Raw genomic sequence first — 16,858 nt, 5'->3', positions numbered from 1 at the left:
TTTCGAAATTTAAATTTTTTTTTTCTGAAAGAGAATGCTTAAAATTTTTTGAAATAATTTGACGAAGTTTAATAGTTTTTAAAAAAATATTTTCATCGGTGCCCAGATTAAATTTAATTTTTTACGCTTCTTCACATGACATGACAAGGATAAAATGTCATTTACTGGTGCCATTAACGCAGAGCGCAACATTTAATTCGCTTCTAAATTATCATAAAGTGGAAACGCGATAGACAGCTCGCCTCAGCATTCAGAGCGCCAGTGGAATACGCGCCAAAGTGCATCCATGGGCGGATTTATGGGGGGGCAGAGGGGGGCAGTGCCCCCCCAGTTTTGGAAGAACTTTATGGAGTAACAACACATCTTCCAAAAATAAAAAAATCACAATTTTTTCTTTTTCGAATAGTTTAGAAGAGCATGGGTGGATTTATAAGGGGGCATAGGGGCAATACCCCCCAGTTTTGAGAGAACTTTATACAGTAACAACACATCTTCCAAAATCTTAAAACAAAAAAAAATCATGACTTGTTTCTTTTTTGAATAGTTCAGTGAAAATAAAGAGAATAGCGAATGTCCTTTTGTGATGGGAGAAAAGAAAAGGAAAAAAAAGAACATTACATACAAATAGTGCAGCTGTCACTGGGGTGGTGAAAATGTGTCTAAATTCACTATTTTGGACTGAAAACCATTTGGGCAAGTGTATGAAAATATAGGCTAAACAAGCTATACATTAAGCTGCAACACTTACAAAAATTGACGATTATTTTAACAAATTAGAACCTAAAACAAAGGGAGAAAAACTCCCCCCCCCCCCCCCATTCGCTCTAACAGAACGATCTACTCGCTATGAATTGTGTCCACATTTAAAGTATATTTGTGCCTAATATTTATGTTCTTAGTAGATTAATTGACTTTTTGAGAGATTCTAAAAAATAGTTCCCCCCCCCCTTTTTTTGAGAGAGAGAGAGAGAGAGAGAGAAATTAAATTTTACCTCAAACTGAATAAATTTCAGTTATCTGAGTGGTTGAATCTTTTTACTTAGAGGGAAAGTATAATTTTACTTACTTTATAAATACTGTTTAGAAAGTAAAGTCATAATCATCTAAGTCTAAGTGAGTCAGTCCTTGTCATTATTGAAATCTAAATAATTGAGTCATCAAAAGTTTTGGAAAAATGTACTGAAATTTTATAAAAATCTATAAAAACCTAACAAAGATTGGTAAAATCGTAAAAATCCTTTAATCGTAAAAACTGACGAATTTTTGTAAAAATTACAAAAAAAATCAAGCAAAAATCTGCAGGTAAGAGTGAATTACAAACAGGGCTGAATTTTCCTATAAGATAAACAAGCTATTGCTTAGGGCCCATGCTTTGAAGTGGGTCCCTAACTCCCAAAAAATTGCATGATTCGTTCCTCAAAAAATGGAAATTGGTTGAAAAAACTAATTTCATTTTCAAGTGCTTGAAAACTTTGAATATTTGGAAATGTGTGGCTACAAACCTTAAATTTTTAAATTTCTAACAAATGATAGAGGGAGAGGAATGCCAAAATTTGTGAAATTCAGCTCCTTGCCACATCCTGCATTAAAAATATAAAAATCCTGGTCCTCACATTTGTAACATATTATTTGACATACATTTTTGTGACACACATGTTTCGTATCTTGCTATATATTCAATCTCGAATGCAGTATTTTGGAAATTCTTTTGTATTGATTGCTTTTATCTTACTTCTACTGCATATTGTTAATTGGTTTAGCCCGAAAAAAAAAGATACACTACCTCTATTTTTTTCGTTTTCTGCACTACTTATAATTAAAAAAAAGGTTATTGTATTGAGAAATCTATAGTTTATTTTTTCTTTCAAACTTAAAATGGCTGTTTCTTACAAAGTTTGAACTATACTGTATGACTGTATAATCTAGTTATCAATTTCTATGTGTCCCATTAACCTTCATAAGGCTTCAAAATGCAGAATTTTGTATCCATTTTACAAAATTTCCTCCAGGAGAGAAACCCCCAGGACCCCTAAAATTGGAGATATTCTATTTCCCACTTAAAAGGGAGCCCTGCGTCACTCTCTTGATACCAGCCCCCTCTCTTAAGGTCAATTCAAAAAGGACAGCATGAAAACACACATTAATGAAAACAACACATAAAAAAATAAAGCGTGGACATACGTCACAGAAAACGGACAAAAACATGAGGATAGGGGCTATAAAAATGTTGCTCAAAAAAAAAAATCCTGCCCCCCCAGGAACTCAGTCCTAAATCCGCCTATGAGTGCATCACTTGTGACGTCATAAAGACCACGCCTTGTTTGAAAAATCGGACATTTAAAAAAAATTAATTAAAAATTAAACCTTTTTAAAAATAAAAAAAATTTTCCTCGCTCCATGTTTATTTATTTATTTATTTTTTTTTATTTATTTTGCTCATTCTATCAACTTCAGTGACCAAAAGTAATACTTTTGACTGATGGAAACAACACCATTGTGGATTTTAAAGTTTCGACATTTTTCGAACTTAGCAAATAATCCAGACTTTTGAGCCGTTTTCATTCTATTCTTGCATTAGAAACCGCTTATGAAGAAGAATACGGATCTGTGTACGTCGATTTTATTTCCTTTTTTTAAAATAAACAAACATTGCTGAAAACAATGCTGCTGAAGCTTAAAATTTTGTGTTTACATTTTAAGCAAAACAAGTTATTCGACGAGACTCGTTAAATTGAAAAATAATCCACCAAGTAAATACATGAATTAATTAAAAAACAATAAAAGTTCCATCATAATGCTAGAAGGTTAAACAATGACGGTAGCAATTTTTGCAATAAAAAGTTGTCGCCAAATTAGCATCTTAAGTAAGAAATGTATTGTTGCCAAATTTTGTGACACCAAAGGATTACGTTTAATTTTTTTTACCTCGGCAATTATTTTTCATTTTATTTGTTGTCACCGTGTTTGGTTTTTTGGTTTCAATAAAACTAAGCTTTTATTGTTTCTAATATTGTTTTTTAGCGGATTATTTCACTTTTTACTAAAACTTTTAATGTCGTTTCGTGGCTCGTTTAATTTATTGGAAAGATTTTTTTAAACTTTCGATAAATACGTATGTAATAAAACTTTGGATTCTTTTTGATGACCTAATTTATTTATTTGGTGTAACCACACATTATTTTGTCTTTTTTTTGTATTTTTAATCATCGCAAAGTAAAATTATTCACCGCATAGAAAACAAGCGATTAAATATGAAAAATCTCGTTAAAATATTTTGCCAAATCAATTAAAAATTTTCCATTATCATATAACATAATCAGCTAAATAAATAAAACGAGTCAAAAATTAAAAAAAAAATTGTAAGTCTCTGTAAGTTTATAACATTAGAAAAGAGAAGCAAACATTACGGCGATGTAAGCCTAATTTCTCAAATTTCGCCGGCGATGATATAACAGTATTTTTTCAATTTTCTCCAAGGTAAAGAGAAAGCAACTCATTAACGAAGTGACGTACCTATAACGAAAAAAAAAATCGTATGAGAAAATGTATTGCATTCTTACCGATATTGTCCGAATAAAAGGATTACTGTCGAAATCTTAACGATTGCACTATTAAATACTTCCTTTAAGTATGCAATAAAATACTGTGTACAGTGGCGTAGCTAGACCCGACTTTCGGGGGGGGGGGTTACTTCTTTTATATATATATATATATATATATATATATATATATATATATATATATATATGTGTGTGTGTGTGTGTGTAATCGCTTGGAATTTTTTCCTTTCTCTTCTCTCTTCTTTTTCTCTTTTTTTTTTTGAGACTAACTTTTCGGGGGGGGGGGGGTTGTCCCCAAACCCCCCCCCCTTAGCTACGCTCCTGACTGTGTAATTATATTACTATACTTTATAATTATATTTATTATTTAATATTAAAACCCTTCACAAAATTTAATCAAATTAAATGTCTCAAAAATTTTAGTCGTAATCCCGAAAAATGTAAATAGTATTTATTCACTTTTATTTAATAAGACAAAATGTGCTTCAGGGATGAATTCGTATATTTTGCCAGTAACGAACACCAGTGATAAATAATTTAATCCTGAGTTGAGATCAGTTTTCCTGAAAAGTGAATTTGTTTTCAGTGAAAAGCAGAACTCTGGTGCGGCGTTACTGGATCAATTCATCCTGTACTACGCATCAGTTAACCATATCAATGAAATTTTACTTTAAAGATCGAAACAACATCCCTTTTTACAGCAGACATAATGCGTTAACTAGTATAAACATAGGATTTTCCGGTTATACTACAGCGCTCTCTTACGGACAAGTCGGCGCCTTTGGTCTTTTGTGAAATGACTGAGTCTGATAAGACGCGTATTGAGTGAAGCCTTGCTTACACCAACGGAAGAAAATCGAATTTCAACAAAATAAATAATGAATCACCGCAAGGTAGCGTATTCGAGCGCTGGAGTTGCGAATTGTTGCATTGAAATAATACTTTATTGTGCGTACGTATCAAATTTTAAAGACATGTGATAAAATTTTCAGAGGAAATAAAGTAATAGTATATATTAGATACAGTAGACAATAGACTCCCGATTACTGAATATTTAAATGTTTGAAAGAATAAAGTGATTAATATTTTGTTTAATTTGTTAAACATTACATGTGTACTATATCGCAAGTAAACAGAAGTAAAGTCGTAAAAATAGTGACACGTGTGTATCTTTCTTAGCAACTGCAACAATAGTTTTGTTTAAAGCCTTTTAAATAAAAACAAATTTTATGTCTAATACTTAGGACGTTGTAAAAGGCATTCGCCAAGATAGATATACTAAGAAAATTTTAAATGATCACACACAAAAAATGCTAATATAAAGCTTTCTCTTCAAGAATCAGACAGCTTAGACAAGAGGCACAAGAGGCACATCGAGGTGAGGGTCAGTCCCACACAGAGCTTGGATTCTTGCCGTAGTACCAATCGTAGTGTGGTAGTTTATGTTCATATAAGGTAAGGTCTATAATGACCAGCATTGGTGGCTGGTGCACCAAAAAAGTAGGGTGTCAAAGTATAAAGGTCAGGGAGCGTGGCCCCTGAAGCTATTTTTTTTTTTTTTTTTTTTTTGTAAAATTGGGCTATATTACTGAGTTTTAAGATTAATGACCAAAAAAAAACTGATTTAAAATGCGGGATATGGCATCAAATCTGGAAGAATGGCCACCGTAGACTTTCCCCTTCCAATTCAAAGTTCCATCTTTTTAATAAAATGAAAAAAGTCCATTTATTTAGAATTTTTAGTTTTTTACTTTCGTGAAATATATCAATCCACCTAATAAAAAAAGATTTCAATCGATTATTATTTTTCAACTCCAAAAAGTAAGAGGACAAGGCCCCTTCACTTTTGGAAGTGAGGGAACAATTTCCCCCTTGTTTCCCCCCCTCCCCGTACGAGCCGCCTATAATAACCAGGGCTGCGGAGTCGGAGTCGAGAGTTGGAGGATTTACAATACCCTGAGTCGGACTAAGTCAATTTTCCTCCAACTCCGCAACCCCATTTATGACTCCAATTCTCAGGAGAACATTCTGGATGCGAAAGTAGTTCAGACCATCGATTTTTCTCTGAAACGAAATTAAAATAGTAGATACAGATAAATTCTTACAGATACGTAGCATTTTAAAAGAGCAAAGTCACTTGGAATTAAGCCAACAGTAAATAACATTAAGTAGCCGAACGACGGCAAAACATTCCACGAAAAATTCTTCCTTGTTTAGACACATTTTTCTGTTCCTCTGACAAAGGCAGAACTAGGAATCCCTCAAGATGGTAAACAAACCATTCCAGGAAGCATTTTCGATCCAAGAAATACATATCTCATTTGAAGACTCTTACGTAGCCATCCGTGTATTCTTCTTAACGATTGACGTCGAACGTGATGGGGATGATAAGGTAAAAAGATTCCAAGAATTATGATCGCAACCCTCCCCCTCGAAAGATTCTTTTCATGGATAAGAGTGTTTTGTGCGAAAGGGAGGAACTTATCTTGTAATCGCATAGTTGTGTCCTTACGTCATTAATGACAATTATTATTATTATTATTATTACCATTTTGCAGCAGAAAGTTGTAAACACGGAAATCTTGAATTCTTATGAAAAAAAGTCACTCTTGTTAACCTAACTGACTAGAAATTTCAAAGAATGAGAGCGGTTGTTTTTATAACCACTGACTTTTATTTCTAACACTAGTACCGAAAATAATGTACAGTTATTATTAACACTAGGAAAGCTCAGTTTTTATTAGATTTTAAATCCTGATTTCCATTTGGTTGAATACATTTCCCAATGCAACGTAGCTGAAATTCAATACATTACTCTATTCTAAAAATGTCTCCTGATTTTTGTTGGATACTAATAAAAATTAAAGTTTAAAAAAAATTTAGAATCTCAAAACAGTTTCTATAAGCTTGGTTCGTCCTGTAAAGTATGAAATAAAATATGTGTATGTTGTTTTGATTACAGCACTTAGAAATTGCAGTCAGTCTTAATATCTGATATTTAGGTTAATTTTAAAGCAGTTAATAAAATTTAAATTAAAAATTCTGAGGAGAAGAAATACAGGTGGTATAGAAAGAGATATTCGTACTATTCTGTATATCCCTATTCCTTCTCCTAAGTTTTTAATTTAAATTTTCTTGGTTGCTTCGCAGTTAACTCAAATATAAAGATATTAAGATTTAATGCAATTTCTGAGTATTGTAATAAAAAATCATACACTCTTTTTATCTATATGGGTCATTCTTCAAAAAGTGTAACTTTTATGTCTCACGCCTTTTACAGAAAAAACTTTAAGGAACAAGTTAGGTAACAATGCTTTTGAATTTCATCAGAAATATATCACCTGTAAAGATATCTCTGTATCAGACCCGTCAACAATTTTTTAATAATAATTTTCATTTTAATGTATTTTGGTTCACAGTATGTTCACTTCGTGTACACTCACCTTCGTGGCATGTCACACACCTCATGTGACTGTTTATGTTGCTTAATAACTTGTTTAATTAAAAATATATATTTATTTATTTATTATTTCTTTCACGAGTGTTTTAAATATTAACTGTTTAAGTATATTTAATTCTTTAATACTGTGTTTCAGTTCATTTTAGTAGGATAAGGAATTACGTCACACAATAAATTATCACCTCCGTTACCCAAACACAAATGCCATTTCTCATTAACAGATGGCAGTAATGACATCACATTTTATTTCAAATGATACATAATAATGCCTTGATACAAAATCAGTGATTGTTTATGTATGTTCCCATGATACATAAACAATCCCTTGTATATTTTCAGCCATAATGAAGTTGTATAATTTTTGTTGAAAGACAAGATGATAGATTTTGTTTTAAAAACCAAGTGTGGTTATTGGGAATTCTCACCTCCATGAACTTGAATTTCAGGGATGTATATTAAGGTTAAAAAAAGAAGAAAACATGTTTTCATGTGATTAACATGTGCAGATTGTAGCAACGAAGAAAAAATTTTCTTCCCTGAAAAATGTATCCATTAGGTCTATATCAATGTAAAATTCCTCACCTCCGTAACCTTACCAATGTCACTATTTATGAGTTGAGAATAAATGATGGAGGGGAAATACAGCAATTTTAGACATTCTACCAAAACTATATATTACCAGTGTATTTTCAAATGTATTAATTTGGAAATATATTATTACTAGAGATGTAAAATTTCCAGAAATTTTGAAGTGGTGGAAAAAAAAACGATTTTTACCGGGTTTTTTTGGGAAAAATTAGAAAAAAATTAAAAATTGATTTTTTTTTATAAATAAAAATAGGATTTTTCTTAATAGCTCTGTGTTTCTGGGAGCATATAAAGGGTTGAGCATTAAAACATAATGCAATCCAAACATCTTCTTTTTTTGCTTGACAGAAGTACACATAAATGAAAGTTTAATTAGAAAACAAAAACCTTTTTGTTTTATAACTGAGAGCTTTCTTGGTCAAATACTAGGAATAAGTCAAGTCGTCGTTCAGCCAATAATATTGGGTAAGGTGTGTCCAATCATAACAATTGCATTTTCTTTTTTTTGGATTGCCTTTGAAACTTGAAATAATAACTAATTTTTGACTTTCAGACATGATTGTTTGAAAGAAAAATAAGTATGATTTCTCTTCCTTACAGTGTAAATTTACTGTCTGAAACTAAAAGCTATTGAGTTTTGATTTTTTCCAATCCAGTCTAAGTCCAAATGAAAACTAAATTGGTTTTTCTTTTTCTTTCCAACAGAAACCCCAAAACAAAACTACGTAATGGTTTCAAAAGCTGAACCAAAACTTAAAGTGGAGTTTTAGTTTATTCATACGGTTGCGTTAAGCAGAATAGTAAAAGTAGTCATACCTGCACTTTTGAACAAAACTGAGTTATTATAACCTAGTTTTTCTCTATTTCGTATTTTACTTAATAAAATCTTTTAGGGTCATTTGATCAGGAACTGTTTTGCTAAAGAATTCCGGAAAAAAAAAAAGTCATCTGAATCACAAATGTATGAAAGAGCCAAACTTCAAAACACAATATCTCAGCTTGAGCTTAACTGCAGATTCCACTTTGTGCTTAGCACGGCTGTATACAGGGTGCAGCAAAAAAAAAAAAAAAAAAGAAACTCGGACAAAGATTGCATCATTGAATGGAAATAAAGTAATTTCATTTTAAAATGAGTGTCTTATTTATTTTTGTGCCTCACTTTGTTAGAAACTAATTTACAACATATTTCCCAGTTTATGTATTGTTTTTCAGTTTCCTTACAATTTTAAGCAAAAGACCTGCTATTTTAAAATTGTTTAACCAAGTAGAACGATAGTTCGTTTGCTTGTTGTGCCTTAGCAAACAGTATTTGATGCGGTATGTTGCTTCAATTGACTTGAAAATGATAGTCAATGCCCGGGAACTGTACAAAAACGAACAGTGAACATTTCAGTTAATCGTCAGGTCATCCAAAAGTGAGTTCAATGAAATTCTTGGGTTTCCAGGAGAGAAGTTGTTCGTAAGATTGGGGGTGGGGATGGAGGGGGGGGGGGGGGGGGGGAACCGATAAGTGCGACTAAAGGCAAAAATAGCTCAAACAGAAGTTTTGCGAGTTCCTAAAAGTTCAGGCGTTTGTATGACTCCAAAGATGCCAGAAACGTTTGAGACGGGCCGCAAGTTCGGACGCTGGAAGATGATTTACCGTTCAACCAGCTCATACTTAACAGCTCTTACTTTGATTCTTTAATAAGATTTAAAATTCAGCTTAATAAGCTATTCGAGTAATTTAAAGTTTTGTTGTGAGAAATTCTTGAGAAATTTTGCTTGATAAATGAAAATGCATGCGGCTTTACTTTTTCTTCATTTTTTATTTCCGTGAACAAGGCATTTTCTTTTTTTAATTATTATTATTTATGAGTAAAATAATTGGAATTTAGCTGAGCCACTCTGTATGGTTATTTCTATTAGGTAACACTTCCATATAAGAATGAAAAAAAAAAAAAAGGTTTCGAAATTTAACAATATTTTCGTTTAAAAGTTACATGTTCTGGAGAATGACCCAGATACGTATTTAATTTGATTCTTCTTAACAGTTAATGTGAACCTTCGCGAGCCAAATAAAATTGCGATGTAGTCTTTGTGGATTGGTGAACGTCAGCGAGTAGAGGGATGAGTGCAGTGGAAAAAAAAAAACATTTAAAACAGCTTTAAAACTAATGACAGGACTTTAACCAAAGAAAGCTTTTAAACACTGCATTATTTGAAAAGTTTTAAATGCTAAAAATCCACAAATCTATGCTTTCTTAAGCTCATCAACTGCAAAATAAGAATATTAACTTTAATGCATCTTCACTTCAGAATTATCACAACTTTTATGTCTAAACTCAATTAGTAGCTACGTTAGAAACAGTTTCTTTAAAATAGCTATGACCAAAAGATTGTTTTCTTTTTAATGTAACATAACTGTACTTTTTATGTTCTGCAAAAAAAAAATATTTTTCTTTTTTTTCAAATGTTTATGTTTTATTTCAAAATTTTGACGATAAATACTTCCCATCCGTCGTACGTTTCTTGAAAGGAGTATTTATAGAGTTTTTAAAATGGAGACTTGCGAAAATTTGGAAATTTTTAAATGATTTCAAAAAAAAAAACATAATCTGATTTCTAAGAGAATAACGAAATGCTTAAAAAGTCCAACAAATATGTAGGAATTGTAACCATTCTATTGTAGCAATTAAATGAGTCACAAATCTAACATCACCGTTGAAACATCTTCAGAGTGGAAAAAAAAAGTTTTTCACAACTTATAGTCGAGTGGCAATTAAATCAGCAGCTGAAGCAACTCCAGTGGAGGTCATCTTCATAAAATTGTCGCATGGATTTATGAAGTTTATGAGTGCTAAAAGCGGTCATAAACAAAAACCGAAATGAGGACAATAGGAACGAAATCACACGAATCGCTCCTTTCACCCGCTAAATGACAGATGTAATTTTCGTAAAAAGTGAAAGGGAAATTAAGATAACTTTTTAAGAAGGTCAACTGGCCATGCTCGTTTGAGGCGAAGGTAATGATGTGTGTCATAAACTTCACGCAAAAGGTCTCTTGCCCAGCACCAAACTCAGAGTGAAGTTTTATTTCATCATTAAAAGATTGCGATTGTGTGTGTGCCTATACATATGTACGATTTCTTGTTGCGACGAATTATAGGTTGGCATCAAAATATGAGTTGCTTACTCTTTAAAACGAATCAGTTTTATCGTTTTCTAATTGAAAGTAGAAATTGTCATCATAGGCGTACGCACTGGGTCACCGTTGTACCTTCAATGACTGTAAAAATTAAAAATATATGAATAAATACAAATATTTTAAAGAAATAAATAAATAAAAGATATTCTCTGCTCTGATAAGGGGGGGGGGCACGAATGATGTCACACGTTCAGGGCAGAGGGGAGTTCGGGAAATTGTGACAGTTTATGTCAAGGGGGATGGAGGGGATTATAAGAAGTGTGACATCACACCTTTTTTTATTATTCGGATATGTGTTTTTTATTATTAGGATATGTGTATGGAAAATTTAATGATATGTGGCAAAGGAGGGAGGGGGGATCAAAATGTTTTTAAAAAGTGTGATATCCTTTATGGACCGCTCCTGGACAATTCCACGAAAAGTGCTCCTGAAATACCAAAAAATTTTTTTCACACAATATAGAAACAACCCTTAATTTTTTAACGAAGAAATATCTGCTCTTTTCGACTCCAGCATCAATTTTGAGTTTAAAATATTTTTATATCAGATTTTAGGATTATTTAATATCATTTAGACGAAGTAAAAAAAAAAAGCATTGTTAGTGAAATGTATGTAAGAGCCATTTTTTTTACTTAATCATCAATTTTTTAGGAAAACTATTAAATATCATTACCACAGATATTTTACTATAATTACATCTCAAAAATTTTTAATAAACTCTTTTGATAAGTTTTTAACCCTCCAAAATATGCAGGTTACTTTTTATTGGTCACACACGTAATGCAAAAGAAACAAAAAATTTCCTCCATGGTCAAATTGGGGAACTAGAAGAAAAATATCTCATATCATAAATTAACTTTATGCATAAGACCTGTGACCTGACTTTCATCTTCAAAAATTAGGCAGAAAGTTTTTAACGAGACTTTTTGAAAGCTATCACAACGTAACGCTCCTGAATGGTTTTCATTCCGAGTTGGGTCTTTACATTTGAATATAAGGGATATGTTACATAATTCAACTAAAAGTATTGGATTCTGGCACTGAAACCAATTCTCAATGAGTGTTAAAAAATAAATAAATAAATAGAACGAAGTAAAAATTGTTTATTTTGTACCCAATTGTTTTTTAAGCTCAAATTTCGTGTAAATTACCTATTATTGCCTATTAAAGGGATGAAAAATTACTTGCACATATTTATATTATATATCGTAAGAATGGGTAGAATTTTCCACGTTCTACAAAATTTGTTTCAACGCTCTAACTTAAATGCGGCGGGAGTTATTTGCGTTTTTATTTCGAACTTTTTTAGGCTTAGTAAAATTTAGGCAGCACTACTTTCTTCATTAAATCTATCTGTAAAAAGCGAAGGAATTGTCCAGTTTTTTTTTTTTTTTTTTTTTTTGACACCACTGGAAAGAGCGGCATTTTTTACTCCAGATCTAACTCGACATATGGTAGAAAAAATAAGCATCTATCTCAAAAGGAAAAAAAGTTACAAGCCGCTAAAAATCATTTTCGAGTAACTCATCTCCATTAAAATTATTGATGTTTTATTTGGCGTTGCCATAGTTACGTCTTTTCTCGATTCACTTTTTTTTTCTTTCTTATTCACAAACTTTAAGGTTTTCGATTTTAACGGAAAATCTTAGGCTCAACTCAATTCAAGCCCCAAGCTAAAGAGCAAAATATATTGCAATACTAGAGACCACGAATATGAAAGTGACTTTTCAAACATACAAAACTGCAGTTTTGCAATGCTCAAGAGCCTCTTAGCCCTTACGGCTCTGCAATTCGGTATACGTTATTTTGAATCCCGGGGAAGGGGTGCTTTTTGTTCCAAAGGGAGCTAGCTCATAATGCGTTTTTAATCTATTTCTTTTTAATTGACGATTTAAATTTTCGCAAATCAAATGAGATTGCTAAGCACTCTTCGGGGGTTGGTGAGCGTTAGCGAGCAGGGGGCAGAGCCCTCTAGTAATAAAAATAATTTTCTACTTACAACAAAGAAGTTACAATATGAGAATCAATTTTTGAAAATTGCTCGCATATTCTTTGATTTTCAGAGGTACCTTAAACGAAGGCTACTTGGACTCGAAATTTCATATTTTTTGCGAGTTTTACACTAATTGTTTGTTTAAACCCATAATGTGCACTGATAACCTTGTTTTTACCACTTTTCAGACATTCTGCTACCACGTTAAGCCATTTTTAAACAACAATTTTAACTCTTTATACATTTTTTTTATTTTTAAAAATTGGGTTCAAGTAGCCCCGCGCTAGGGCTACTTGATCCCACTCAGGAAACCCATCAGAAAAAGTTGTAAAACAGGTGGTGGTATCAAGAGGGACCAATGATTTTGAAAGAAAACTCAAAATATACATTCTAGTGAGCAAACTATTTATATAAATTGCAAATTATTTATATAAATAAATTTAAAATCAACGTACACTCATAAAAACATATTATAGGCAAACATAATTTCTAAAATAGAAATATAATCTAACTATAGCTAAAACCAATTGAAATGCTCACAATTTAAACATTAGAAAAATGAAAACTCCTCTCTTGAATGGCTTGGGTGGATTTATTTTCTCTGATATTATTTAATATCTGCTCTTCCTCGCTACTAGTGATTGCAATACCGGTATACCGAATACCGGTATTTTAAGCAATTTTGCAATTTCGAAAAATCTGCATTTGCTGAGGTAAAATACCGGTATTTTCGGTATTAAATGAAAATAATAAATAGTTTCAATTAAAGAATTTTCAATTTAACTTGTCAAATATCTACTTATATTTTAAATCTACATTTCTTTTTCCTTGACACAGAACCAAAATCAATCTATTGATGTAAAAATTTGGCTTCAAAAGCGCAAACTAATAAAATATCATTAAATAAAAGTAGCAGAAATACTGCAAAATGATATTTTCATTACAAGATGATGAGATGAACCGCATTTTCGCGCGCTTTTGGACACCATGTTTTTATTTTTTCCATTTTCCTAGTCACCCACTTTCCCTTTTGTGAAAGTTAATTTCGAGTGTAATTTTTAATGTATTACTTGCATTAGGAACAAATTATTCCAATCATCAATTCCAATAACATTTTATGATTTTTTTTTAGATATTTGTTTCAACTGCATTAAATTTTGACAAAAACTTTTTCTTGCTAGCATAAAAAATGATAATTTGTTGTCACCAGTATTGGTTTGTTGTCCTGTTCCGCTATTTGACTTGCCAAGATAATATTAAAAATTATAGTGTCTTGAAAATTCGTATAGAGGTAAAACATAATCAATTGAAACATATTTTCAGATATTTACACAATTATAATTGTAAGGAGTTTTGAAAAGAAAGTGAAAGCGAATAAAAGAAACTAACAAGATCAAATTTAGTCAAGTTTATCGTTTTTTTAAATGTGTTTTCATTTCATGCTATTTTTTTTTTTAGGATGAATTTGAAAAAGATACAAATAGTGGGTCATTCAGACGTTTTGTACTGCACGTGACAGCTCTATTTTATTTCAAAAATACTGTTCCTAAAAAGTTTGTTTAATACACGTTTTGAAATAAAATATATAGCTGTCATACGCAGGATGTTTGCTTTTCCACAAAAGGGCCCATCACATCAAGCTCCAAATAGTCCATCGAAAGCTTATGGCTCTCAAACACGAATTAAATATCAAATTAGGTATAAATTATGTTTAAAATACAAGCAAAACGTAACAATAGACCAAGCAGATTGTATCATTACGATTAACTCCATCACCACTATTTATAGCAAACTGTAGAAAACATAGAATGGCTGACTGCTTGATAGTTTATTAAGCTCATGCTTTCAAAATTGTTTGCGAGCTGAACACCGCTTTGAATAAATTGCACGAAGTACTCTTTCACGAATCGCTTATAAATGCTCACTTAAATAAAGTTTGTCTCACAAATAAATTCTCATTTTTTAATTTGTTCTATTTTACTAATAGTATTTTTCTGATTTTTTTTTCTTTTTTCTTTTTCTAGTCGAGACGGCCAATAGCAATGAAGAAAGACGGAATCCAAACTCGTAACCGCAAAATAACTACCAGAGGACGAAAGAGAAAGACCCATCAGCAAGCGGAAGACATCAATAAATCTTACGGGAATCGTGACTTCATGAATTACAATTCTATTCAAGCGTGTCCTCCTGTTTCCACATACATGGAATCTGAGAATTTGCCTGTTCCCGGATTGTTCGCTCCTCCACCTCTGCCTCTAACGAATAACAACAGCTACAACACTTTTGGCAACCTGCAACACGCTAGTTATGGTTTTCACACTTACTCATGAGATTTGTGTTTTGTGTTTTTGAATAAACTTTACTGAAAACGGATGTTGTTTAAAGTTACTAGCTGCGTGCCCGGCGTTGCACGGGCTACTTAAAAAATGAAAGAGATGTACAATTGATGTTTTTGTATTACTCTGACATCATAGTTATCAATGATACAAGTTATGAGTATTTTCAATTATCACAAAAGATGAAAATATATATGCATTATGAACTATATTCTGTGCTCACGTTAAAATGAATTACATCTGATAGATTATATCTGAAATATTTATGTACAATTACAATCAGCTTCTTTATCTTTACTAATAATAAAGCAGAAAGTCTCTCTGTCCGGAGGATGTCTGGATGTCTGTAGGATGTCTGTGACGCGCATAGCGCCTAAACCGTTCGGCCGATTTTCATGAAATTTGGTACAAAGTTAGTATGTAGCATGGGGGTGTGCACCTCGAAGCGATTTTTCGAAAATTCGATGTGTTTCTTTTTTTATTCCAATTTTAAGAAAAAAAACTATCATAAATTACGAAATTATCATAACGTGGAACCGTATCATGGGCACAAGCCAATTGGCGAGATACGAAATTATCATAACGCGGAACTGTAACGTCGGTACAAGCCAATTGGCGAGAAAATTCACCATACATTATTTGTAAATATACAAGCGAACCAAAAGACCTTTAATTTTTCTATTACGGGCGAAACCGTGCGGGTGCCACAAGTTTTACATAAAATGACACACACTTTTTGGTTGATTACGTAAAACTAAAGCACCAAGACTAAATAAATACCAATAAGCATTAATTTAATACCAAGTCATCAGATTCCAATTTAGCTTTAGTTAAAATCCTTAAAAACAATATTTTTTGTTCAACTCTGTTTCACTTAAAGAAATCCAAACAATTTTAATTTAACATGTTCTTTTAACGATACAAACTGTATTTCAAAAATAGAAACAGGAAGGAAAAGGAGAGTTATTACTATTCAAAAACTCACCCATGTGACGGGAAAAAGTCCAACAAAAAAAAACATAATTAGTCGCACATCCAAAATGCACCAAAATATGAGGCTGGTGAATGATAAACTTACATTACAATCAATAAAACATAGCTAAAGAAACACCTTTCATATGCTGAAAAGAGAAAAAATTTAAAAAAAAAGGACAACCGATAAAATAAAGGTAATGTCCGAATAGAGCAACCAATTTTAAACTAATTTAAAATGAAATTCTAGATGGAAACGTTGTTTTAAGATTTGGACAGCAGCCAAAAAAAAACTCTTTTAAAACAATTATTAGAATTTTACTTGCTCATCCATATGCAAAATGGCAACAGGAAAGAAATAAAAATTCCTGAATAACGTTATGTTGGCCGTGGTAGCCCGATCGGTAGAGTGTCGGATTCGGGGTCGGAGGGTCCTGAGTTCGAACCTCGATGGTCGAAGATCCACCGTTGTCATTAAAGGGGACTGAGCTACGTTAAATATGCTCGTGGTCTCAATGTCCTCCAAGTGAAACGATACCTCTGGGGGGTGCTAGCACCAGGCAGCTATTAGCTCCTAATCTAGTTCTAAATTCTCATTAACTGTTCGATCCGGTGATGGTGCTGCCATCTATCGGTATAAAAAAATAATGGAGGCAAGGCACTTAGTATGCAGTCCTCGACATAAATACAGTTGTAGTCAGTTGTGACTCGGAATCGAAATCGAAATCGAAACGTTATGTTAATTAACGTTTTAATTAATA

General features: G+C 32.1%; 1 protein-coding gene across 1 annotated transcript in view; it reads left to right on the top strand.

Annotated features, from left to right (window-relative positions):
- LOC129226850 (transcription factor GATA-3-like) overlaps nucleotides 1-15,391 on the top strand; it is a 67,844-nt gene extending 52,453 nt beyond the window's left edge. Inside the window, exon 8 of the mRNA XM_054861480.1 lies at nucleotides 14,814-15,391. Coding sequence (XP_054717455.1) covers nucleotides 14,814-15,119 — 306 coding nt within the window. The 3' untranslated portion in view covers nucleotides 15,120-15,391. The remainder of the gene's footprint in view (nucleotides 1-14,813) is intronic.
- Nucleotides 15,392-16,858: the final 1,467 nt, after the last annotated feature.

This window comes from Uloborus diversus, chromosome 7 (assembly GCF_026930045.1).
Source record: "Uloborus diversus isolate 005 chromosome 7, Udiv.v.3.1, whole genome shotgun sequence".
Lineage (NCBI taxonomy): Eukaryota > Metazoa > Arthropoda > Arachnida > Araneae > Uloboridae > Uloborus > Uloborus diversus.
This window is presented reverse-complemented; position numbering and strand designations above follow the sequence as displayed.